Source organism: Pipistrellus hanaki (assembly GCF_964339955.1).
Source record: "Pipistrellus hanaki genome assembly, chromosome: 1".
NCBI classification, from domain to species: Eukaryota; Metazoa; Chordata; class Mammalia; order Chiroptera; family Vespertilionidae; genus Pipistrellus; species Pipistrellus hanaki.
Window position 1 is genome coordinate 104263396 of NC_140503.1, and position 24344 is coordinate 104287739.

General features: G+C 47.1%; 1 protein-coding gene across 6 annotated transcripts in view; it reads left to right on the forward strand.

Annotated features, from left to right (window-relative positions):
- Nucleotides 1–22392, forward strand: part of PKM (pyruvate kinase M1/2) — a 33331-nt gene extending 10939 nt beyond the window's left edge. For 2 of the 6 annotated variants that reach the window (XR_014796232.1, XR_014796233.1), the window contains 11 exons: nucleotides 810–976; nucleotides 1369–1460; nucleotides 10742–10873; nucleotides 11339–11525; nucleotides 12094–12364; nucleotides 14722–14872; nucleotides 15081–15233; nucleotides 18157–18323; nucleotides 18720–18886; nucleotides 20826–21007; nucleotides 21679–22392. Coding sequence is in view for 4 of the 6 variants with exons in the window: in XM_084897956.1 (XP_084754082.1) it covers nucleotides 810–976; nucleotides 1369–1460; nucleotides 10742–10873; nucleotides 11339–11525; nucleotides 12094–12364; nucleotides 14722–14872; nucleotides 15081–15233; nucleotides 18157–18323; nucleotides 20826–21007; nucleotides 21679–21785 (1609 nt within the window). In the remaining 2 variants the exon portion in view is untranslated. The remainder of the gene's footprint in view (nucleotides 1–809; nucleotides 977–1368; nucleotides 1461–10741; nucleotides 10874–11338; nucleotides 11526–12093; nucleotides 12365–14721; nucleotides 14873–15080; nucleotides 15234–18156; nucleotides 18324–18719; nucleotides 18887–20825; nucleotides 21008–21678) is intronic. The other 4 variants (XM_084897958.1, XM_084897956.1, XM_084897957.1 and 1 more) reach the window with 2 other exon arrangements.
- Nucleotides 22393–24344: the final 1952 nt, after the last annotated feature.

The window sequence follows — 24344 nt, forward strand, 5'->3', positions numbered from 1 at the left end:
TGCCTGGGTGGTGGTTGTCTTTAGAACTAGGAACATCACTTGAGGTTTGTGTGGGTTGTTAAGAGGTAATGTGAATGCCCCACCCATTGCAGATATTTGTAGCTGAGACAACTTTTTATTTTTATTTTATTTTATTTTATTTTATTTTTTTAATCTTTTTTTTAATATATATTTTATTGATTTTTTCACAGAGAGGGAGAGGGAGAGAGAGTTAGAAACATCGATGAGAGAGAATCATCGATCAGCTGCCTCTTGCACACCCCCTACTGGGGATGTGCCCACAACCAAGGTACATACTCTTGACCGGAATCGAACCCGGGACCTTTCAGTCCGCAGGCCGACGCTCTATCCACTGAGCCAGACCGGTCCCGGCTGAGACAACTTTTTATACGAAGATCTGATTTATTGAGGCTCTAAACTAGGAGTCAGTTGTTTATATCACTGGAAGGTGGTTACAATTTTGTTTTGAGTAAGCTCCTTCCGGGCATGTAAAATGATAATTTTTATAGGATTATGAGGAAAGCTGTCAAGGTAGAAACTAGGCCAGTGTGAGGGAGGTCTGCTTAGAGTGGATGCCTGGGAAGTACATGCATTGAGTCTGAGGTTTTAACTTGCTCATGGTCCCGTGAGCCCTTTGCCTGACTTAAGGAACACCCACATTGTCAGAGTATGCAAGGCACCCTGTGGCTTGTGCACAAAACATACATATTGAGTTAATGTGTAAGCAGAAAATGGCCTCTTGTGCCAAGCAGCGAAGAACACCCCAGGCTTCTCAAACTCATCATGCTCTTCAATTCCCTTGGACCCAGGACCTCAGAAGCCATGTCGAAGCCCCATAGTGATGTTGGGACTGCCTTCATTCAGACACAGCAGTTGCATGCAGCCATGGCTGACACATTCCTCGAGCACATGTGCCGCCTGGACATTGATTCGCCACCTATCACAGCCCGGAACACTGGCATCATCTGTACCATTGGTGAGTGGGCGTATCTCTCCTCTAAAACAAGACTTCATGTTGAAGTGATCTTTTCTCCTAAAAAGAATAAATGTAGCAAACCTGGGTAGTGAGTGAGATTCTACAAAGATTCTTGTAGGAACTCATATCATAGGAAGCTGCAATAAAGAATTAGTATGCTTTGTTTCTGCTAAAGCAAAATTAAGACAGCATCTCCCTTCTAGTATCTCTGTAAGATCATCTCCAAGACAAAGGATAGATCTTCTTGTCATTTTCTGTGCAACCAAGATTCTGTGGTTGGACATCTGGCTTCAGGGAGAGCAACATATTAAGAGTTCTTTAATCCTAAGCAAGTGTCTAGTATTAATTCTTTGAATAATTAAGACTTACGTCTTTAAAACTTTGTTTACTAGGCCCTGCTTCCCGATCAGTGGAGATGTTGAAGGAGATGATTAAATCTGGAATGAATGTGGCTCGCATGAACTTTTCTCATGGAACTCACGAGGTGAGCCTTGGCTGGGCAGTTTGGCCACTGATTGGTCTTGCAAGATGCAGTTTTTATTTGGCACCAGTGGACCAGGCATGAACGAGGCTGGGGTTTATAGCCAGTGGGAAAATGGCCTTCACTAGCCTATTCCTTCTCTCCTTTTCCTCTCTCTTGACATCTCAACTGGCCATGTTGCCTTAAACAAAGACTTTTGTCAATGGCCATGATTCTCTCACATACCTGGGCTACCATTAGTCCTCACAAAGGAAAGTGGAAGGATTCTACTGGAACCCTCCCTGAGCCATTAGGTGCCCTGGCCAAAGGTCTTGACACTCGCACACAGGTTTCTGTACTAGCTCATAATGCAGTGATGAACCAGAAGGTCACCCTGCATGTTGATTCTGGCCTAGTTTAGACCGAGATAACTGGGCAGGTCCAGGAGAATGGTTTCCACTATGGCAAGTTAAGGACTGAGTTTAAAGCACTAGCAGGTGCCCTGTTAGCATCAATCTCACAAAGAACTAATACTATTTGGCATTTAATTCCCCAGTTCATCAACATTGTGTTCCCAATCTCTCCCTTCCCAAGGGTTCAAGTCCTAACACTTTCCCAGGAAGCTGGGGCTGTTTATAAGCTGACTTGGCCTTACCAAGGACCAGGTGGCAGCTATTGGGAACTCTTTCATTCCTGCTCTGCTCCCAAGGTCAGAATGCCTTTTATAAAAGCCTTCAGGCTCAACCATAGGTCCTGGAACTTAACACTGGCATTGAAAGAAGAATAATGGATGAGGCAAACTTTCCCTGCTCTTTTTGTTGTTGTTAATCCTCGCCTGAGGATATTTTTCCATTGATTGTTGGGAGAGTAGAAGAGAGAGAGAAAGACAGAGAGAAACATCCACTGGTTGCCTCCTGCATGAGCCCCGACCAAGGTCTGGGCTGGGGAAGAGCCTGCAACCAAGGTACATGCCCTTGACCTGATGGACTTTGGTCCGCAGGCTGACACTAACCACTGAGCAAAACTGACTAGGGCCAAACTTTCTCCACTCGTGCCTTCTGTACTTCTTATTCAGAATAAAGAGAATGCTACCCTATATGGGCAGGAGGTGAGGGGTTGTTCTCTGGTATTTGGAAGTTGGTGTTAAGTTTAGACTAAAAATAAAGCCTCAGGAAAAGCAATCCAAGAGGTGAATTCCTCCTCTTTGGAAACATGAGACTTTATCATAGGTTCCCAACCCATTTCCCATAAACAGCCTATGGCCTGGCAGGTAGCCGCCCTCCAAATGTCATGGGGACCTGACCAAGTTCAGCAGAACTGCTCAGCAGGCACCTCTGGCAGTTAAACACACCATGACATTCCCTAATTTTCCAAAGGTTGGGGTCCTTCGCAGGAGTCACCAGGAATTAGCCTAAAAAGAGAGCTAAAGACATTAGTGAAAATGGATTCACTATTGATCCCTGCTGCTGGATCAGGGATTCAGGGTCCCCTGTATGCAGGGAGCAGAAATAGAGTTTAATATGTTGACCTTTAACTGAGCTTTGTGGCCTCTTCCACCCAGTAAAACAAAACCGCACAGCCCTGACATGGCCAGGGCAAGTGCTGTCCGCTGCACCTGCTGGATGGGGGCTGGCTCTGGGATTTAACTTAAAGAGACATTTGGAGGCAATCTGTGCTTTAACTCTTATTCACAGATTAGAATTGAAATTTCAAAACAAAACAAAAAAAAAGCCCAAGTCCCTCATGCAGGTTTATTTTTGGTTTTTGGCCAGGATGAGGTTGTCCCTGGGATCTGGACTTTGGAAGCTGATCTGAAATTGTTATAATCCTATATAATAAAGAGCTAATATGCTAATGGTCATTACATCATTGGACATAATGATCCAATCACCAGGAGGGCGGGGCAGTGAGCTATGAGCTGGGGAAAGCTACAGGAGGGCAGGCAGCTATGTGCAGTGGAGAGCTATGAACAGCGGTGGGTTGGCTGGCCAGCTGAGGCAAGCAGCAGTGAGCTTACTCCTGCATGGATTCGTGCCCAGGGTTACTCATATTATAAAACTAGAGATCCAGTGTGTGATAATTTGTGCACTCGGGGAGAGGGGGGCGCCTCAGACCACCTGTGTCCTTTCAAAGTCTGAGAACCCTCGGGGGATGTTGAACTGATGGCAGGGAGCCCTAAGTTGCAGTCTGGTCTCCCTCTGCAGCCGGCCTGTCCCCTTACCTCCCACCCCCCATCACTGCACCACTACCACCACCACGACCATCACCGGTTGCCTTTCTCTACAGGAGGTGACCAGAGGTGACTGGTGGGCTGGCCCTGCCCCTCTGCCAGCTGGCTGTTTGGCCATTTTGCATATTAGGCTTTTATTATATAGGGTATAATGTAAACAAGTTATACTTTGACTGTACATCATGGCTCTTGATGTACAAGACTAGCAGCTGGGCTCTTAACATTTTAAATACTCTTCTAAGCAGAACATTGAAATTGCTTTTTCTCCCTCACTCTGACAGAGAAATATCCACTGTCTGCGTTTCATCTCTTCACAGCTTTACCACAGTATTCTAGCCCCCACTTTTATCACTTCACATGGGCAAGATGTGTTGTTATTGAACATGTGGTCCCATAATGCCATTTTGGCCAGAAATACTGACTTGACTAACCTAAATTTAGACTTTTCCACAAGGGCAGCATTGAGTGATGCAAATCCTTTTTCTTTCTCTTTTTTTTTTTTAATATATTTTATTGATTTTTTACAGAGAGGAAGGGAGAGAGAGAGAGCTAGAAATATCGATGAGAGAGTAACATCGACCAGCTGCCTCTTGCACACTCCCTACCGGGGATGTACCCACAACCAAGGTACATGCCCTTGACCAGAATCGAACCCGTGACCTTTCAGTCCGCAGACCGACGCTCTAACCGGCTTCGGCAAGTGATGCAATTCTTTACCAACTGGTAACATCCAGCAAAGCCACAGCCACAGTGTAAGACTTCAGTACGCCTACCAAAAAATGACCCACTTAGTGGATTTGGTAATATAATACCTGATGATCTAATTGATATGTGTATATGATTTTGTCTACAAGACATAAATGCATGTTTATTTAAAAACACTGATGTGGGCTGATGTGGCTTTGTTGTTGAATGTAGACCTATGAATCAGGAGGTTGTCGTCAGGGCACATGCCCAGGTTGCAGACTCAATCCCCAGTGTGGGGAGGGGGGTTCAGTAGGCAGCTGATTGATGATGACCTCTCATCATTAAATATTTCTCTCCCTTCCCCTTCCTCTGAAATCAGTAAAAATATTTTTTCAAAACAAAAGAAAATATGCTAATAATTAAAAAATATGTTAGACCACCAAAACTAAAGTTTCATAAAGTAGAAATTATATAAACCACATTCTCTGGCTTATCTTTTTATGGAAATTGAGAGTGAAGTCTAATTTAGTAATCAGAAAACTTGTAAACTTAAATCCACTTGTGAGAAAGCAAGAGTCTGAAACTAAGTGAAATAAATACATATTTAATACAAAATACTAGGGGGGAAACCTAAAATAACTTAAAAAGGGTGAAGGAAAGGAATTAATTTGACAAATTGAGCCACAAGCTGATTCTTTGGGGCAAAAAAAGAAAAAACCAGTAAAGCAAAAACTGGAAAGTGTAGTCAAGATTGAGGATCATAGAAAAGGAACGGTTTCCTATTGAAATGAAATTATTTCCCAAGAAGTAGAAAATATTAACAGACTGGCAGCCTTAAGAAAATGAAAAAATGACTAAGATTTCCCTCTGCTCAGAACACCAGGCCCAAGTGATTTTGATGGTTGAATTCTATCTCTCCATCAGGAAGAGTAAAACCCTTTGTTATTCTGTTGCAGGGCTAAGATAAGTATAGAAATATTGCCAATATGTTCTTTTTGTTTTTTTATTTTTATTTTTTTAATAAATCTTTATTGTTCAGATTATTACAAATGTGTTCCTCACCGCCCCCCTCAATTGCTCCCCTCCACCAGGTTCCCACCTCACCCTCTGTCCTTTCCCCATCCCCCATTGTCCTCATCCATAGGTGCAGTTTACGTTCAGTCTCTTCCCACACCCCCACTCCACTCTGCTTTTCCCCGAGAATCATCAGGTCACTCCTCTTCTATTATATTCACCAGTTAATATTGTTCATCAGATTTTTTAATTCCCTTGGTTTTTAGTTTCACTTGTTGAGAGTTACGTATTTGTTCATAATTTTTATCTTTATTTTCTTCTTCTTCCTAAAAAACCCCTTCAGCAATTCATATAATTCTGTTTTGGCAGTGATGAACTCCTTTAGCTTTTTTTTATTTGTGAAGCTCTTTATCTGGCCTTCGATTCTAAGTGATAGCTTTGCTGGGTAGAGTATTTTTGGCTGTAGATTCTTGCTATTCATCACCTTGAATATTTCTTGCCATTCCCGTCTGGCCTGCATGGTTTCTGTTGAGAAATCAGCTGACAATCTATGGGTGCTCCTTTATAGGTAACTACCTGCTTTGCTCTTGCTGCTTTTAATATTCTCTCTTTGTCTTTTGCTCTTGGCATTTTAATTATGATGTGTCTTGGTGTGGTCCTCTTTGGATTCCTTTTGTTTGGGGTTCTGCGGGCTTCCTGGACTTGTAAGTCTATTTCCCCAGGTGGGGGAAGTTCTCTGTCACTTTCTTTCAGTATGTTTTCGGTATCTTGCTCTCTCTCTTCTTCTGGGATCCCCATAATTCTGATGTTGGTTCGCTTGAAATTGTCCCAGAGGTTTCTTACACTATCTTCAACTTTCTGGATTCTCTTTTTCTTGCTTCTGTGGAGAAGTGTCCTCTGGCTCTTTGTGTTCTAAATCTTTTGTCTTGATTCTTGCGATCTTCCATTCTGTTTTTAGGACTCTGTGTAATATTTTTTATTTCAGACAATCTTTTCTTCATTTCTAGTTGATCCCTTATTATTTCTAGTTGCTCCCTTTTCATATTCTCATAGGTCTCATTTATTTTATCGGCCTTTTTTAGGATATTCTTGCATAATCTTATAACTAGTTTTGAACTCAGTGTCCAATCTTTTCTTTTCCTCTATCTCCTTCCTTTGTGTCATTCCTCTTATCTGCATTTTAGTTGTTTCCCTGATTTGATGGAATAGTTTTGTGTGCTAGGTGTTCTGATAGAGCCCAGTAGCACAGCCTTCCCACTTACCTGCGGTAGACAGTCTTGGTGTAGCCCTTTGTGGGCTGTGTGTGCAGTCTTGTTGTTAAGCCTTGCTTATTGTTGGTATCACTGGAAAGCGTTGATCTCCAAGCCAATTGGCTGTGAGGATCAACAGTGTCTCAGCTAGGAGGGCTTCTGTACTCTGCTTGGATGGGGCGGAGTCTCGGGGTGGCGCAGACAATCTTTGGTTCCCTGTCAGTCAAGCCTTAGAAAAGTCCTATTCGCGGTGAGTTTCGGAAGATTGGTTGCAGGTGCGCAGACCTCTTTGGTAAAGGCGCAGTCAAGCTTTGGATTCTGGCCAGTCCCTCCTTAGAGAAAGCCAGCCTCTGGGAGAGCTTCTGTGCTCAGCTTGGATGGGGCAGAGTCTCGGGTTGGTGCAGACAAGCTTTGTTTTCCTGTCGGCACCTCCCCAAGTCCTGCAGTAATGGCCTCTGGCTTCACACACCTTGGAGAGATCTCTGCTTGCTGCCTGACAGTCCAACCTCCCTGACTGGGGCCGTCTATCAGAGCAATATGGTGATTCTGTTTTCCTCTCGAACAAGAAAAGCCAGCTGCGCTTTAGCTGTCCGCCCTCTCCACGCGCCGGGAGTAAGCCATTGCCTTTTCGCTTGCACAGTTCTCCGTACCTTCACAGTTCCTGAGGTTCAGCGTGCCTTCTCTCTCCTTCCCAGATGGCAGAGCCTCCTCTCAGCTAGCCATCCGGTGCTTCAGGGCAATGCCTCCCCTGTTTTCCAGTTCTAAATTCAAAGTTGTTGTGGTAGGCTGCATTCGGGTGTCTATTCTAAGCCGTCATCTTGGTTTCTCCTGCCAATATGTTCTTTAAAAGCCTGAGGCTAAAATGAGACAAGGACAATAGCAAAACCAGACAGGTTAGTACTAAAGGTTAGTACACTCGACCAGTCTCACATAGAAAGATGCAGAAAACATAAATAAAATTTAACAGTCTAAATCCAGTAGTGTATTAAAGTCATGACCCTGACCAAGTAAATTTTATTTTAGACACACAGTTCACATTGTGATTCAAGTGTGATCAGTGTAGTAAAAGATGATAATAGGTAACATTCATTAAATAATTACTATGTGCTCATTTCTGTTCTAAGTACTTAATGTATTCTCTTACATCAATTCTGAAGAAAAGGTATTTGACAGTATTCAACACCCATCCCTTTAAAATATTTCTGTATCCTATTCTGTACTATTTTATTGCAAGTCAGCAATACAAATTTTCATAACTTATTATACAATAAGGACCTATACCTCAAAAAAGCCAGTGGTCCTCATTATAATGTATGCCTGAATTAGAAGCTGAGGATTTTCAGACACAAACTTTAGGCAACACCATGCTTGGAGATTAAACTCTGGTTTAGCTCCTCTCTGGCTTCCTGCTTGCATGAGCTGCTCTCCTGGGCAGTGGTGGTTAAAGGACAAGGCCCACACAGTGCTCAGGGAGGTGCCTCTGTTATCAGCAATGTCATATTGATTACACTTTTTAAGAACTTTGACATCTTAGCTTTGAGTCAAATGGTAATGGCAAGTGGAAAAGAGAAAGGACTTAAGAAAGAAGACTGGCCCAGCCAGAGTGGCTCAGTGGTTGAGTGTCAACCTATAAACCAGGAGGTCAGAGTTTGATTCCTGGTCAGGGCATATGCCTGGGTTTCGGGCTCAATCCCCAGTGTGGGATGTGCAAGAGGCAACTGACCAATGATTCTTTCTCATCATTGATATTTCTATCTCTTTTTTCCCCTCTCCCTTTCTCTCTGATATTAATAAAAAATATTAAAAAAGAAAGAAAGAAGATTGAAATCAGGATTGTTGCAAGGGAGAAATGAAAATAGCAAAGGGCATTTAGTTCAGAGAAAAGCATATTTTCATCTTTCCCTATTCCACTTCAGTCTCTTGAAAGTAATTGTGAAAATAGGCCTGCATGACCTTAGGAATAGGCCACCTTTTATTTAGCTTGGGCCACTGTTACTTAAATAAATAACTTTAGGTTTGAATTGTAGCTGGAATCAATAGAGGAAAAGCTCAGAATTACCAAATCTACTCAGCATTTGATTGACAGAGCAGTATTATTTAAACAAGCCTGGACCTTTTACTCCTGTTTTCTGCTTTATTTGATGAGTTCTGAGAAAAAGAGAACCATTGAGGGACACAGGTTTCTCTCTCTTTCTCCCCCAACTCCCCACTGCCCCCAAATTATTGAGGATCATAGAAAAGGAAGAAGGAAAAACATTTTAGTACATAAACCCTACCAAAGATATATAATCAACAAGGCCAAAGATACATAATGCCAACAATAGAATAGTTGCAAAGTTCCTCTTTTTTTTTTTTTTTTTTTTTAAATCAATCTTTATTGTTCATATTATTACAAAGGTTCCTCATTTCTTCCCCCCTCCACCAGGTTCCCACCCCACCCTCTGCCCCCTCCCCATCCCCCATTGTCCTCATCCATAGGTGCACAGTTTATGTTCAGTCTCTTCCTCCCTCCCTTTCCCTGATAGTAAATCCCTTTTCAGATAGTAAATCTGTTACTTAGCATTTTCTCATATCAATAATACCTCCACATGCCCAATGATACATTTCACACAAAAGACATTTCCAAATAGGTCAACCAGCCTCATCCAGGCCCCACCCAAGGCACTCACAGATCAACACCCCAGCGCTATACTAACTCAACACATCCAGATCTAAGCCTTCATCACTTGATTCAGCAGACCCTCAAGTTCCCGCAAAAGTTTCCAGCCATGTCTGAGAGGCAGCCGTGGGCAGGGACAGGAGAGGAGCGAGCTGTTTCGGGCCTGGCTGCTCCGGGCCTGGCCTCTGTTGCTCTGGTTCGTTCCACAACCAGCTGCTCCGGGTCTGGTCACTGCCGCTCCCGACCTAGTTGCTCTGGACTTGGCTGTTGCTGCTACAGGCCTGGCCGCACCCGACCCGGCTGCTCTGGGCCCGGTTGCTCCGGGCCTGGCCGCACCAGACCCGGCTGCTCCGGGCCTGGCCGCTCCCAGCCAGGCAGCCGCTGCTCCGGGCCTGGCCGCTCCCAGCCTGGCAGCTGCTGCTCCTGGCCTGGCCGCACCAGACCCAGCTGCTCCAGGCCTGGCCGCTCCCAGCCTGCAAAGTTCCTCTTTGTTTTTGAAATATACAGAAAATACCAAATATAAGAAATGGGAAAAAAGTTTTGCAAATGCTTCTGAGGAGTAGAACTATAGGTTTTAGAGGAAGTACTTTTTTTTTTTTAATAATTCTTTATTGTTGAAAGTATTACATATGTCCCCTTTTATCCCAATTAACCCCCTCCAGCGCACCCCCCCCCCCCCAACCCCTGGTCTTAAGCACCCTATTGTCTGTGTCCATGGGTTATGCATATATGCATACAAGGTCTTTGGTTGATTACCTCCCCCTATCCCCTTTCCCTGTGTTCCCTCTGAGATTCCTCACTCAGTTCCACGCTGGATCCACTCCCTTCATCAGTTTGTTTTGTTACTTAGATTACACATATGAGTAGGATCATGTAAAACTTGTCTTTCTCCAACTGACTTATTTCACTTAGCATGATACTGTCCAGGTCCTTCCATGCTCTCTCAAAGTGTAAGAGATTCTTCTTTGTTACTCCTGCATAGTATTCCATGGTATAAATGTACCACAGCTATTTTATCCACTCATCTACTGATGGGCACTTGGGCTATTTCCAGATCTTAGCTATTATATATAAATTGGGGACACAGGCTTCTTTATGTTGAGACATGTTCACACCCATGCCTTTAATGGTTTTTTTGTGGCAATACTCTGAAAAATTTCTAAGATTTACCCTTGAAGTGAATGAGTGCTGTGGTAGAAGTGATGGAAGCCAAGGAGCTTGAAATTAGCAGGGTGGGTACTCAGTGCACTGATGGTGCTGAGACTAGACTAGTGGTCACCAACCAGTAATCCTTGGACCACTGGTGGTCCATGAGGTCCGAAAGGTTGGCGACCGCTGGACTAGATAATGGTGGAGGAGGCCTAGAACATCCACTGGTCTTTCTTGAGTCATCAGCATCAGCTCCAGTGCTAGATCCTGACCTACCATGGGAGAGGACGCTTATCATTTCCCCTCCTTCCCCCAGTACCATGCAGAGACCATCAAGAATGTGCGCACGGCCACTGAAAGCTTTGCTTCCGATCCCATTCTTTACCGGCCAGTTGCTGTGGCCCTGGACACTAAAGGACCTGAGATCCGAACTGGGCTCATCAAGGGCGTGAGTATCCTGAGGAGAAGTGAGAGAGAAGGTGCAGGAGTCAGGGCCCAGAGATGTCCTCAGCTATCTCTGCTGTTCTGGAAGCCACATTCCTCAGAGTTTAGGAGTATAAATGAAGGTTGTATTCATCACTGTGAAAATGTTGATTTAATCTACTTGACTAAAAAACGATATTAAAAAATTATTCTAAAAAATTACTTTCAGATCTCTACCTTTGGGAAGTAATTTGTCTCTTTCCCCCTGTCATTAAATAGCATAACTTAGAACATTTGTAGGCATTTCTGGGATTATTTCTTTGAAATATACTAAGTTAGGCAATATGATTAGTCCTTAGGCAAAGATCTTTACTGTTAGTTCTACACAATATTTGAGCATTGTTCCCTGGAGGAAAGCATTTCTTTCCCTGCCAAAAGGGCCTGCGTCGCCTCTAAAGTTTAGAGTTGGGACTTACTCTCTTGTCTGCAGAGCGGCACCGCGGAGGTGGAGCTGAAAAAAGGGGCCACTCTCAAGATCACTCTGGATAATGCCTACATGGAAAAGTGTGATGAAAAAACCCTGTGGCTGGACTACAAGAATATTTGCAAGGTGGTGGAAGTGGGCAGCAAGATCTATGTGGATGATGGACTTATTTCTCTGCAGGTGAAGGAGAAAGGTATGTTTAAAACTAACTTCCATTTCTAAATTTTGTTGCTCTGCCTTCCCACCTACTCCATTTCACATGGGTGCTGACTTCTATAATATCTCCTTATCCTCAAAAGAAATCTTGAGTCCTGCATAATTATGCTCCTGGGTAGTATATAAGATTTCTTTTTATGCATCCTCACTGCTTTGAGCTTTCTGCTTCTTTCCTCCATCCATCAATGTGATATGTACAGGACTCCAGTGTTTCTGAGAATGATAGCTAATTTAAGTGCCAGGCACTATTCTAAGCATTTTACATGATAATTTGTTTAAATTATAAGACAACCTTATGAGGAGGTATTATTCCTATTTAACATGTGAGGAAACTGAGGCACAGAGAGGTTAATGGACTTGCCCACAGTTATACAATCAGTGGAATTGAGATTTGAACTCTGGCAGTATGATTCCAACTGCCCATAATGTGTTGCTTCCCAGTTCACTGTACCGGGGACAGAGGGAGCAGTTTTTTGTTTCTCCCCTTCATGTTGAGGACGCATGCCCTCATTGCCCTGCCTCCCCACCTACTCCATTTTACACAGGTGCTGACTTCCTGATAACAGAAGTGGAGAATGGTGGCACTTTGGGCAGCAAGAAGGGTGTGAACCTCCCTGGGGCTGCAGTGGATCTGCCTGCCGTGTCAGAAAAGGACATCCAAGATCTGAGGTTTGGGGTGGAACAGAATGTAGATATGGTATTCGCGTCTTTCATTCGCAAGGCATCTGATGTCCATGAGGTCAGAAAGGTCCTGGGAGAAAAAGGAAAGAACATCAAGATAATCAGCAAAATCGAAAATCATGAAGGAGTTCGGAGGTAAGTCCCACCATCTGTCCCCACCTTCTTCTGCCCCAGCCCAGCTCTCTGAGGTGACAGGTGTATCCTCTGAGTACCTGGCTGCCTGTGTATCAGAATGCAGACTTAGCTTGTTCCAGACCCACCAAACCAGAATATCTGTAGGGGAGAAGTGGAAGGCATTGGTACAATACTATCTAATAAAAAGAATAGTATGCAAATTAACCATTGCTGTACTATACCCAGAGGCCACGCCCACCAGCCAATCAGAGCGAGTATGCAAATTAACCCCAACCAAGATGGCTGTAGCCATGGAGTGAGCAGAAGGGAGACTTGAGTTTCCCCAGCAATGGAGGAAGCCAAGCTTTCCGCCTACCCTTGCCGGCCTAGGCCTCTACTCAAGTGTACAAAGTTTCAATTATAAAAAATAAATTTCAACAGAAATGGTGGCAGCCACAGAGCAAGCAGGAGGCTTGGCTCCATTCCAGGCTACAAAGTTTTAATTATACTGTATAAGGTAAATAAACGCCAGATACCAGGGACTCCACTTGGGTTGCTGGGGGGTCATGCCAGCCTGCAAACTACCACAGGCCCCTCGCCCGGGCTGCTCCACACTCCTAGAGAACCCCCACCCTGATCCGGGACACCCATCAGGGCAAACCAGCTGGCCCCCACCCATGCACCAGACCTCTATCCTATCTAATAAAAGAGTAATATGCAGATTGACCATCACTCCAACACATAAGATGGCTGCCCCCATGTGGTCAAAGATCCTGTCCCCATGTGGACACAAGATGGCCAGCAGAGAAGGGAAGTTGAGAGGGACCAGGCCTGCAAGGGAGGGTAGTTGTGGGCAATCAGGCCTTCAGGGAAGGGCAGTTAGGGGTGACCAGGCTGGTAGAGGAGGGAAGTGGAGGGTGACTGGGCCTGCAGGGAAGGGCAGTTGTGGGGGGACCTGAGCCTACAAGGGAGAGCAGTTGGGGTGACCAGGCCGGCAAGGGGTGGCAATTAGGGGCAAACAGGCTGGCAGGGGAGCAGTTAGGGGTGATCAGGCTGGCAGGCAGAAGTGGTTAGGGGCAATCAGGAGGACAGGCAGGCGAGCATTTGGGAGCCAGCAGTCTTGGATTGTGAGAGGGATGTCCCAGATTGGAGAGGGTGCAGGCTGGGCTGAGGCATACCCCTCTCCCCCTGCACGAATTTCGTGCACCAGGCCTCTAGTACTTTATAAAAGCTTTCCTGGTGATTGGAATGCTAGCATCATGTCATTGTTCCAGAGACCCAGGGATCCACCTTAGAGAGGACAGGGTTACTGTTCACAAGATCAGGAGCCATCATGCTGTATGCCTAACCAGGAGTACTACTTGTGTTTACTGGAATGTGGGGTCACCCAGAGGAAAGGCAACATTGAAATCCCTACAGAGAAGGTCTTCCTTGTTCAAAATATGATCAACCGAGCTGGGAAAGGGTGGCTCCTTAAGAAAGGGCCATTTGGAAGGAAGCTCAGGGCCTGGGGTTGTTACTGAACATTATAGCTTCCTAGTGTTCACTTAGAAAGCAGCTGGCTCAGTGACCAGGCATGATACCAGCTTTCCTGAGGGAGGCATATGGTTCTCTAGGTTTAGATTGTCGCAGCTTAGCTCACAACCTCCCCGGTGCCCAACAAATGATTATGGCCAGTGTGGTGATATCTGTTCTTTTGTTTCATACTAAAAACACAACTCAATGCACCTAAAACCCTAGACCTACTTATGGGGATTAGGCATGTGCTTATGGAGGATGGAAGGAGCAGCCCTACCGACTGTTGTGACCTTGTGGTCCTTGACTTCGTGTAGGTGTCCTTTGTATTAGGCAGTTTGGATGTGCCATCCTGATAAGTCAGCTGACCTTGGACCCAGGCCAGGCAGAGCCATATGTCTGCTTCCCTTCAGCAAGTTTGGGGGGTGGGGACGGCAGCCTCCAGGAGCAACCTTCGGGCTTCTTGGCTGGAAGAGGCCATGGACTTTTGTGTTGGGAGCTTTTCGCAAGCCTTAGGTTTCCTTTCTGCCTTGGGAGTATAGATAGCAGAGAGATCTCAGGAGGGGCCATCTAAGATGCAGATAGAAAAGAAATGAGCCCGAGGGACTTGAGAGGAAACTTCACCCCTCCCCTTGTCCCTAATGAAGTAGCCATACTAGTACTGAAGAAACCCAGCATACTAAACTGTTGGGCCACTCTAGGGAATGAGGTAGCTGGAAATCCCACCTCCATGCATCAGTGATGACATAGGTGGCTCTTCTGCAAGGACAGCTAAGGCAGAGGATCCCAGGAAAAGTTCCCTTGCGTTACCATACCAGTGACCCCTGTTCCACATAACCTCTCTTTTTCCACCTTTCCATCAGGTTTGATGAGATCCTGGAAGCCAGTGATGGGATCATGGTGGCTCGTGGTGATCTAGGCATTGAGATCCCTACAGAGAAGGTCTTCCTTGCTCAAAAGATGATGATCGGGCGGTGCAACCGAGCTGGGAAGCCTGTCATCTGTGCCACACAGGCATGTGCCTCTTCTCACTACAGATGCTTTCACTGTTTCTTCCACGGACCCTTCCCCACGTCACAAACACGCACACATGTTTCTTTTTCCTGTGCACCTACCCAAAGCCATGCTCTGTGTACATACACACTCTCCAGGGAGTCAGCTTGCAGTCATTCATCTCTGAAGACAGCCCAGTCCATGTCTCACTAATGCTGTCTCCTCTCAGATGCTGGAGAGCATGATCAAAAAACCCCGTCCCACCCGGGCTGAGGGCAGTGATGTGGCCAATGCAGTCCTGGATGGAGCTGACTGCATCATGTTGTCTGGAGAGACGGCCAAAGGGGACTACCCCTTAGAGGCTGTGCGCATGCAGCACCTGGTGAGTTCTTGGGGCCTGTCTGTCTCCCCAGCTCAGGCTCAGGCTGGGGTGGAGGCAGCTGTTTTACAGAGCCATGCTTTTTATTTAAGCTTCTGCACCCACATTTTTTATTGTCCTTCAAATCACAACACAAGTGGGGCGGGGGGTGTCTTGTTTTTTTTCTGTTCTGCCTTCCCTCCCACAGCCTCCCTCCTGTTTCCCTCTGTTTTGGAGTTTTCTCCTTCATAAGACATAGCCCAATCACTCTGGCTTCTTCCCTTGGCTTAAGAATCAAGATAGCTGTACCTCTTCCTCTGGATAGCACAGAGGACCTAGTACTTCTGCCCTACTCTGGAAAAGGCCAGTGCCTCCTGCTCCTAGCCATCCTCTTTGGCGTCCATTTGATTCCCCACCTGTCCCACAGATGGGGGCCTCCTCCACAGGGGCCTGTACTGGAGACTGTTTTCCACACTGAGTTGACTGTGAGCTGGCCTTGCATGGTGCCTGCAGCTGGACCTGCTGTGCTGAGCTGTTGCACTCACCCCAGACTAAAAAGTGAGGTTTAAGTGACAGGCTACTGGTTCACAAATAAAGACTGGTGGAAGGATGGCTGATCCTGCCTGGTCCTGGAGTGAGAGCATCTGGTAGACTCTCTCCCCTCCTCCCCCCTCCCCCGCTCCCTGTTCAGGAAGCTAACTAGCTTTTCAAGGCTTTTCTACTCTGCATGTCCCACTGCTTGGTTGTGTGTCATGGCTTGTTCTCTCCTGCTCTAGAGCTTACTGAAGTGTTGACATAGGAACCAGCTATCAGGGTTACAATGCCTGAGAAAATGAATGCTACAAATTGCCCACAATAGTCTTAGGTCAGTGTTTATAATGTGTAGCTCAGTGAATTTGTATCTTATCCTGAAATGGGTTTTCTTTAACTTCCTATTTCCTTTCAATCAACAAAAGACCCCATGCCCTTTGTGCAACACCTCCTCTCCTGCATTTCCCAAAAAGAACCTCTGGACTAAGTATCTTTCTTTCCCCCATTTTCTGTGTCCAATTATTAGGTTTAACTAGCTTCCAGAGAAGAGGTCATTTACAATTTCATACGTTTTCAGTGGTGAACTGAAACGTCTTAACAAAAATTGTCCTTTCGGCTGTCTTTAGCATCCTTCATGGATTTCCCCATGAGGAAATCCTGTCCCTGGCATGTCTGTGTACCTTGGCCCTAGCGAGTATGCACCCCTTTGTGAGACAAACTTGCTGTTTTGATGCTTGTCACCCTGAGCTATTCTCTCTCCAGGAGACAGTGGGCCTTGAACTAGTAACCTCTGGGGTGGCTGCTGGTGTACTTATGGGCCTCTCCACACATTACCAGTCTCTGATTTCCTTGCTTAGATGTATGGCCTCAGGTACAAGAGTGACCTGATTTATTGAACCATGGAACATGTAGGGACTTTAATGTGTCTCTAGACCTTATCTGTAAAATGAATTAGATGGGATATGTTTAATTATAGACTTAGCATTAACTATTCACTGTATAAATGTTTGGTAAGTCCCTGTGTAGACTGATGTAATCTTCATAGCCTTTGGGTGATATAGAAGTTATCTAATTTATAGATGAGGAGTACATAGTAATATAAAGCCTGAGTTTGAACCAATATCTGACTTCAAAGCCAGTGTTCTGTCCTGCACCATAACACTAATATCACAGGAGGTAAGGCCAGGTCTCCACATGGGCTTGACTGGGATCAGAGACTAAGAATCAGGCTCTGGGCTCTCACTTCATGTCCATTTTTTCCAGACCCCAATCTTTCCTATAACATATGGACACCTGAACTGCAGGGCTCGGATTACATGGCCCTGCTCAAAAGATAAGTTATGGGGTCCAGGCCAGGTGGTGCTGGTCTGTCCTTTCTATGTCCCTAGTTAACACTGGCTGACAGCTTCTCTTAACTGTTAACTGCTTTCTCCTGTGTCTTAACTGATGCAGTAAATGGTCTGTAACTAGGGGCCAGGCAGTACCGGGTTTGGTTCAGTTCCTGTTTCTGTTCCTCTCCCCTGTCCTTTAGGCTGCATGCATTCCATTCTTGAAGAGAGAAAACTATGAATCCTGCCACATATCTGTCAAATTAATGAGATGATATTACTGATTCTTCCCTCGCCCATTATTCTCTAAGCTGTTGGTAATGGCATCATAATCCTCTAAAGCTTAAATTTTCTTTCTAATTTTTTGTGTTATCTGAGCAAACTCAGTGGCATTCTCAAGACTTTCAATTAGATTTTAATCAGATGTCTTGTTCAACTTGCCTCCACAGGCTCTGTCTCCACATGGCTGTTCAGTCATCCTGACAAATTTGCCAGTTTTCTACCCTCCTGCTTAGAACACAGTTAAGCCTCATGGCTTTCACTTTCCAGCGGGTTCATGTGTTTCCATGGGAGGCCATTGGAACACCCCTGTGCCCGATGCCAAACCAAATGCTCCATGTGTACATGGAAGCTGGGCAGGAAGCCCTGGAGAACTAGACAGCCAAGTGAGGAGGGATGGCCTGTTTTCTTCCTGTAAGCTGTGTCATGAGGCAGTGTGATAAAGTCCTGCCAGGGAGTGGTCTGGGCCCAGTCTGGCCATGTTTCCATGCTAAGGTACTGGAACCTGCCACCATATTGTCTCCTTCCACCCCCACTCCCAATCAAAATAACTTCCAGAATGGAAGGAACAATTTCCCCTTTGATGGAGGGGAAGCAGCAGCAGTTGAGACTGGAAATTCTTCACATATCCCTGAACTGGCTTGTATCACCCTGCCTCATTGCATCTGCCTGAAGGGCAGATTTAGCCAATTAACCTAAGGTTACCTTCTCTTCTGATTAATTCCCCATTCTGTCTTTCCATGTTGTTGTCTCTTATTTTTTCCCTCCTCCTTCCCTTTCCTCGCCTCCCTTTGCCCTAAACCTTACAGATAGCTCGTGAGGCTGAGGCAGCCATGTTCCACCGCCAGCTGTTTGAAGAACTTGTGCGAGGCTCAAGTCACTCCACAGACCTCATGGAAGCCATGGCCATGGGCAGCGTGGAGGCTTCTTATAAGTGTTTAGCAGCAGCTTTGATAGTTCTGACGGAGTCTGGCAGGTAGGGCCCTAAAGGCAGGTAACTCTGAAGGATAACCAGCATCTTGCTCTAGCTTGCTCTAGAAATCAGCCAGGGTCCAGCCCTGCACCTAGGGCCTGGGCTCAGAGCCTCTTTTTTTCGTCTGCAGGAAGCTAGTCAAGGGAGCTCAGGGCAGGGCAGAAACAAAGCTTGGTAGGCACAAGTGTCACAGGCACATGGTGAAGGACTGGTTTCTGCGAGTCTTGTTCTTGGTCAGCTCAGAACCTGCCGTGATTGGGTTCCCCTTGGCCTTTGCACCCAGGGATGTGTCCTTCACCAGCTGTCTGTGCAACTCTTCCTCTCCCTCTCCCATTGTGACACAGCTCTGACAAAGCTCTGTCCCCCTCTCGTTCCTCTGGATGGATGTTGCTCCCTTAGATTGCCCGTGAGGCAGAGGCCGCCATCTACCACTTGCAATTATTTGAGGAACTCCGCCGCCTGGCCCCCATTACCAGCGACCCCACAGAAGCCACCGCCGTGGGCGCCGTGGAGGCCTCCTTCAAGTGCTGCAGTGGGGCCATAATCGTCCTCACCAAGTCTGGCAGGTAGGAGGTGGCAGCAGCTCCCTGGGAATGCCCTGCTCAGTGGCACCTTTCCTTGGGGGTCCTGGGAGCAGTGCATTAAACAATGCTCAGATGACACTGAGCCAAGGTAAGACCCTGCTGCCTGCCACCTGGACCCTGCAAGGGAAGGAGCTCCCTCAGCCCCCAGGCCAGGGTCCAGGAACGAGCAGAGCCCCCCCTGGGCTCAAAGGACTCTAGGTAGCACTCAAAAGGCATGGGGAATCATTTGGCTTCAAAGCAAGTTTACACCATCAAGACTTCACTGCTTAACTACAAATAGACTTACAACAATTTAAAAAATATATATTTTTTTAATTGATTTTTTTTTTTTTTACAGAGAGGAAGAGAGAGAAGAAGAGGGATAGGAAGAGAGAAACATCAATGAGAGAGAATTATCGATCAGCTGCCTCCTGGACACCTCCTACTGGGGATGTGCCCACAACCAAGGTACATGCCCTAGACCGGAATCGAACCCGGGACCTTTCAGTCCACAGGCCAACACTATCCACTGAGCCACACCGGTTTCGGCGACAATTAATTACTTGGTATTTAAAGGCTGGTTTTCTAAAATAGTAGCAGACCTCCAGCTTTGCTTCTTTCAGTTATTGTATGCTTTTTAAAAGCTTGGTTTGGAAAATTAGTGCTGTTCACTGACGTGCCCGATGGTTGGTGCATGAGCCCCTCTCTATCTCTGAACTTCGAAGACAAGTGATTTCTGGCCCAGGAAAAGTCACCATGTTGTCATGCAGCCAAGCTGGGGCCTATTTGGCCATGGACTTAGGATCCCCTGGACAGTCTTGGGGTATGCTCCTCGTCCCTGCCCACAGGACAGCTTGGGTTTCCTGGAAGAGGAGCAAACAGGCAGTCTCCATGCATTGAGAAGCAGCAGGAGGGACTAACCAGATATTGGATTTTGCAGATTCCTTCAGCAGAGAGTTCTGGGTAATCAGCCCCAACCATTGGGGTTGACATTTATGAAAAGGTCCAACCTTTACTATCTGGCTATTTTGAGCTCCTATCTTGGATTTCAGTCACAGCTTGTCCTGATTTCAGCAACTGCTTCCCTTTGAAAGTCTTGTAGAGGCCAGGCAGGCCTTAAGCTGGGCATTCTTTGCTGTAATACGGTGTAAGTTTCATTGACACCTGTTGAGTGTCCTCATAGCTTGCCTTCTGGAGCCCAGTCACTCCTGCACACTCTTCTCCAACTCCTGCAACTGCAAGTATATAGGAAGTACCCAACACTGGGCTTCAGAGAGGCCCCTACCTTCCAGAGGAACCTGTCCAAGCAGAGCCTCCCACACCAGCACTGCCAGTTCCTGGTCTTGCCCTCACTTAGATACTCAGGTTTGGTTCAATCTTTAGAGCTCAGTTACTGGAACTGTTTCAGGACCTGGAGACCTGGGGGCCACATGGGGTCTTGGAGGGTCTAGCAGTATGGAAGGCAGCTTGTGTTGTAGGTACCCAGGGGGTTGGTAGGCTCTGTTCCTGTTCTTTGCAGGTGTCAAGGGTTAGGTACTAGTCACCTGCTACTTGGCTTGTAGGAGTTACTGACATCTAGAGAAATGGGTACTGGTGAGCTTGGATGAGGGCTGCCTTCCTGTGCCAGAATGGAAAAGTTTAGAGGGGGCATTCTGCCAACTATGGGCCATGTGAGGAAAGTGGGTGAAACTGACCATTCTGGGTCAGGAGGATTTCTGGGCCTATGAAGAGGGGTGGAGGGCAAATGGGTCTCACAACTATGCTGTGGAAGATACAGGAAGAGGGGCTGCCCCAGCCATGGGAATTCCCACAGGGACCCAGGGAGTAGATGTTTAAGTGGCCAACGCCTCAGGCTGGCATAGTGAGTTGGAGTTGAAGCCCCTGGGAGGCTTCTGGAACATTATTTAACAGTATCTTCTACCTGTCCTTCATCCCCTTTCAGGTCTGCTCACCAGGTGGCCAGATACCGCCCCCGTGCTCCCATCATTGCTGTGACTCGTAATCACCAGACAGCTCGCCAGGCCCACCTATACCGAGGCATCTTCCCTGTGGTGTGTAAGGACCCAGTGCAGGAGGCCTGGGCTGAGGATGTGGACCTCCGGGTGAACTTGGCCATGAATGTTGGTGCGTGACTGGGAACAAGGGCTAGAGCCTGTGGTAGAGGTGCTTGCACACTGAGCTCTCTGGGGTGCTATGGAAAGGGAACATGCAGACCTTAGGGTGCAAGAGACCTGGTTGGCCACTGTCAGTGGGAATGTTCTCTCTGACTCCTCCATCCCCGTCTTTGAAGTATTGGGCTGAGCCCAGGCAGGAAGAAGGCTTTTGAGTTGTGGGGCTGAACAGTCCAGTTTGTCTCCTCACTCTTTCAATCTACGGCCCAAAGCCAAAGGACCTAGATAAGCAGGATTGTCCATTCTTTGGCATCTGCTCATTATTGGGTTTTCTGCACTGTGGGGTGGCACACACAGATTATGTACTGATGTGGCCTTTGTCCCACTGTAAGTGTAGTGTGCCATTGAATGAGAGGAAGCAGCTAGCTCTAACCTTAGGTCTCCATCCTCTGGTGCATAAAATGAGTGATGTCCAAAGGTCCCTGCCAAGTCTGCCATCTGAGTAATAGGGAAATCTCAGGACTGTCCTCTTCCCCTTTACCTGGCTTTGAATCTGGGGCCACCTTGTGGTATAAAGAAGTAATAGTCATCCAGCCCTGCTTGCTATCTCTGGGAGTGGGGCAATGTCCCAAGTTCATACTTGCCTGAGTTGGCATTTACTCATCCACATCTCTTTTCCTTTAGGCAAAGCCCGAGGCTTCTTCAAGAAGGGAGATGTGGTCATCGTGCTGACCGGGTGGCGTCCTGGCTCTGGCTTCACCAACACCATGCGTGTAGTGCCTGTGCCGTGATGGGCCCCAAAACCCCTCTTCCAGCTCCTGTCCCATCCCCTCCCCCAACCCATCCCTTAGGCCAGCGATGCTTGCAATGCTCACTTGGGGCTGTAGTGTGCCACCCATGAACTGGGGCTCCAGGGAAGAAGATTAGGGCCTTAGTAAAGTAGCTATTTTTAAGACCCTGCTCAGGTGAGGTATAGTTCAGAGCCAGGCTGCCCATCTTACAGCCCTACCCAAGCAAGACAGACAGGGGTGCAGGACTGGAGGCTCCAAAGCTGAACATAGAAGGCAATAGCTCCTGCTTCTCTGTGCATTCCAATCACTTCCTGTAGAAATGGACACTCAGAGAACTCCCAAGCCTGGCCTGGGTTAGAAGATGGCTGGCTAGAGAAGGCAGTGGTTCCAGTTTAAGCAGACTCTGGCCCTGGCCTTCACTTGCTTCTTTAATCTCCTTAGCCTCCCCAACTCCCATCTTGTTCACTGCACCTCTGTTCCTGCACTCCACTCAGCTGTCACTGCAGACAAACTCCATCCTCCACCTTTATTATCCCCACTACTGCAGATGCCTCTAGGCCTGTTGCTATACAGCCTACCTATATGTCAATAAACAGCAGCTGAAGCACCTGTTGCCTCTTTTCTGAAAGGAGTGATGGTGATCCCTATCCTCTGAGTAGGGCAAAATAGCATGAGCCTCAAGGCTCCTGGTGGCAAATCTGGACAGGTCAGGCCACCTGTCAACCTGTCCATCTCCACAGCGCAGAGTTGCATAGTGAGTTGAATTACAAGGTGAACCATTAGTAGCTGACTTGCATAGGTTGCCCCCTTCAGGCGGTGTGTAAAAGCTGAAGCCCTGGCTGGTATGGTTCAATTGATTGAAATTCTTGTCCTGTGCACTGGTGTGGTCCTTGCCCTGCCCTCCCTCTAGGCTTTCATGCAGTAGAGGCCCCTGATGGGAGCTATAGGATGAGATCTGGCTCCTGAGACAGCTTCTGCTCCAAAGTTCCCAGAACAGTTTCAAACTTGTGCTCTGTTAGTACCCCTTACGCCTTCCTATGCCCTCTCTCTGTGATACACAGCTTGGTAAAGGAGGTGGGAGAGGTTTGGGAATGGAACCAAATCCACTTGCACCTTTCCCTGTCTCCCAAGGATTAAGCTCTACCTGGTGGAGATAGGGGGAAGGGGCCTGCAGGCCAAAAAAGTTGGGGGAACCTAAATTTGATCCCATTCTCAAGACCCAGTTCATTGTCATCTCATTAACACCACTAATCTCAGCTCTTGTGCTTCCTCACTCTTGATTTCCTGGCCATCTTCAGTCCTTCCCAGACTTCTCCAAGAGTTTTTTTGCCTGGGCCACAGTGAAGTTTCCAACTCTGGGCAAAGTGTATGGCAGCATTTAGCTCCCAGTTTTTCATTATTGCCTCTAGTATTCCCTACTCAGACCCTCAATTATCTGGTGTAGAGAGAAATGGAAAGCTATCCTGGAATTCTGTGTTGGGAGGGTTTATTTTGAGGAGGGCTGGAATTGGTTGCAGAGCTCCGAGAAGAGACTCAGAAGGCTGAAGAGGAAGAACCTGGAGGGAACCCAAGACCTTTGCTGTGCTCGCATGGAGGTTGACTCTGAAAGGGGCGTGGAGATCTATGCCCCACCTTGAGTCTGGAGAGGGGAAGGACCGACCAATGAGCGGGCCCGTCCCATAAGGGCAGCCAATGGGCGTCAGGAGGTGGGCCGCTGGGTTTCAGGGGGATCTATGACTGCTCTGGGCGAGACAAGGGACGGCTGGCAGGTAAGGCATTGCAACCCGCCTGCCTCGTTCAGGGGAGGGGAGGGGTGGGGCCCGATGCGCCTGGGTGCCTTCTGCCCGGAGGTAGGCCCTTCCCGCCCCTGGAAATGTAGGTTCAGCTCAAGAACTGTGCTTCTCAGGTTTTGGGGTGTTCACAGCTAGGCACATTGTTCCAGCTACTGTGCTCTGCGCGTGGGGATAAAGGAGGTCCCGGCGCCGGAGAGAACCCTCCTTGGGACATCTCCATAGTCCACCACCACCCTCTACCATCATTCCTGTTCGTTCGTTGGTTCATTGATTCATTGATTCATTCATCATTCTCTAGCCATATCGACTCCCACCCCTGACTGTTCCCCACCCAAAGGCTGTTTCCCTACTGATCAAGGGTAGGGTGTCAGCTTTCCTGCCCTCCCAGCTGGGTCTGCAATTATATCAGGCTGCAATTGTATCAGGCCCAGGGCTGCCCAGGAGACAGCATGGAGCTGTCCTGGCATGAGTGGGCCACACCCAAGCATTGGCCCATCCTGGTGGGGCGGGCTGGGGCTGATCTCAGCCTCAAGATTTGATCCAAAGTCGCCCTGGGAGGAAGGAAATTCTTGCACCTGGGGAAAGGGCAGGGAGGCAGGGCAGGTGGAAGGTGATGTTTCGTGAGACATCAAGAATTGTGGCCTCTGCCCCTGAGGTCATGGGGCTTTTTTAGGGGTTGGTGAAGGTAGGGTGGAAAGAGGAGAATATTTGGTGAAGACAGAACTGGTGGGTGAGGCTGTAAAATCCTGAGTTCCCAGGGTGCCAC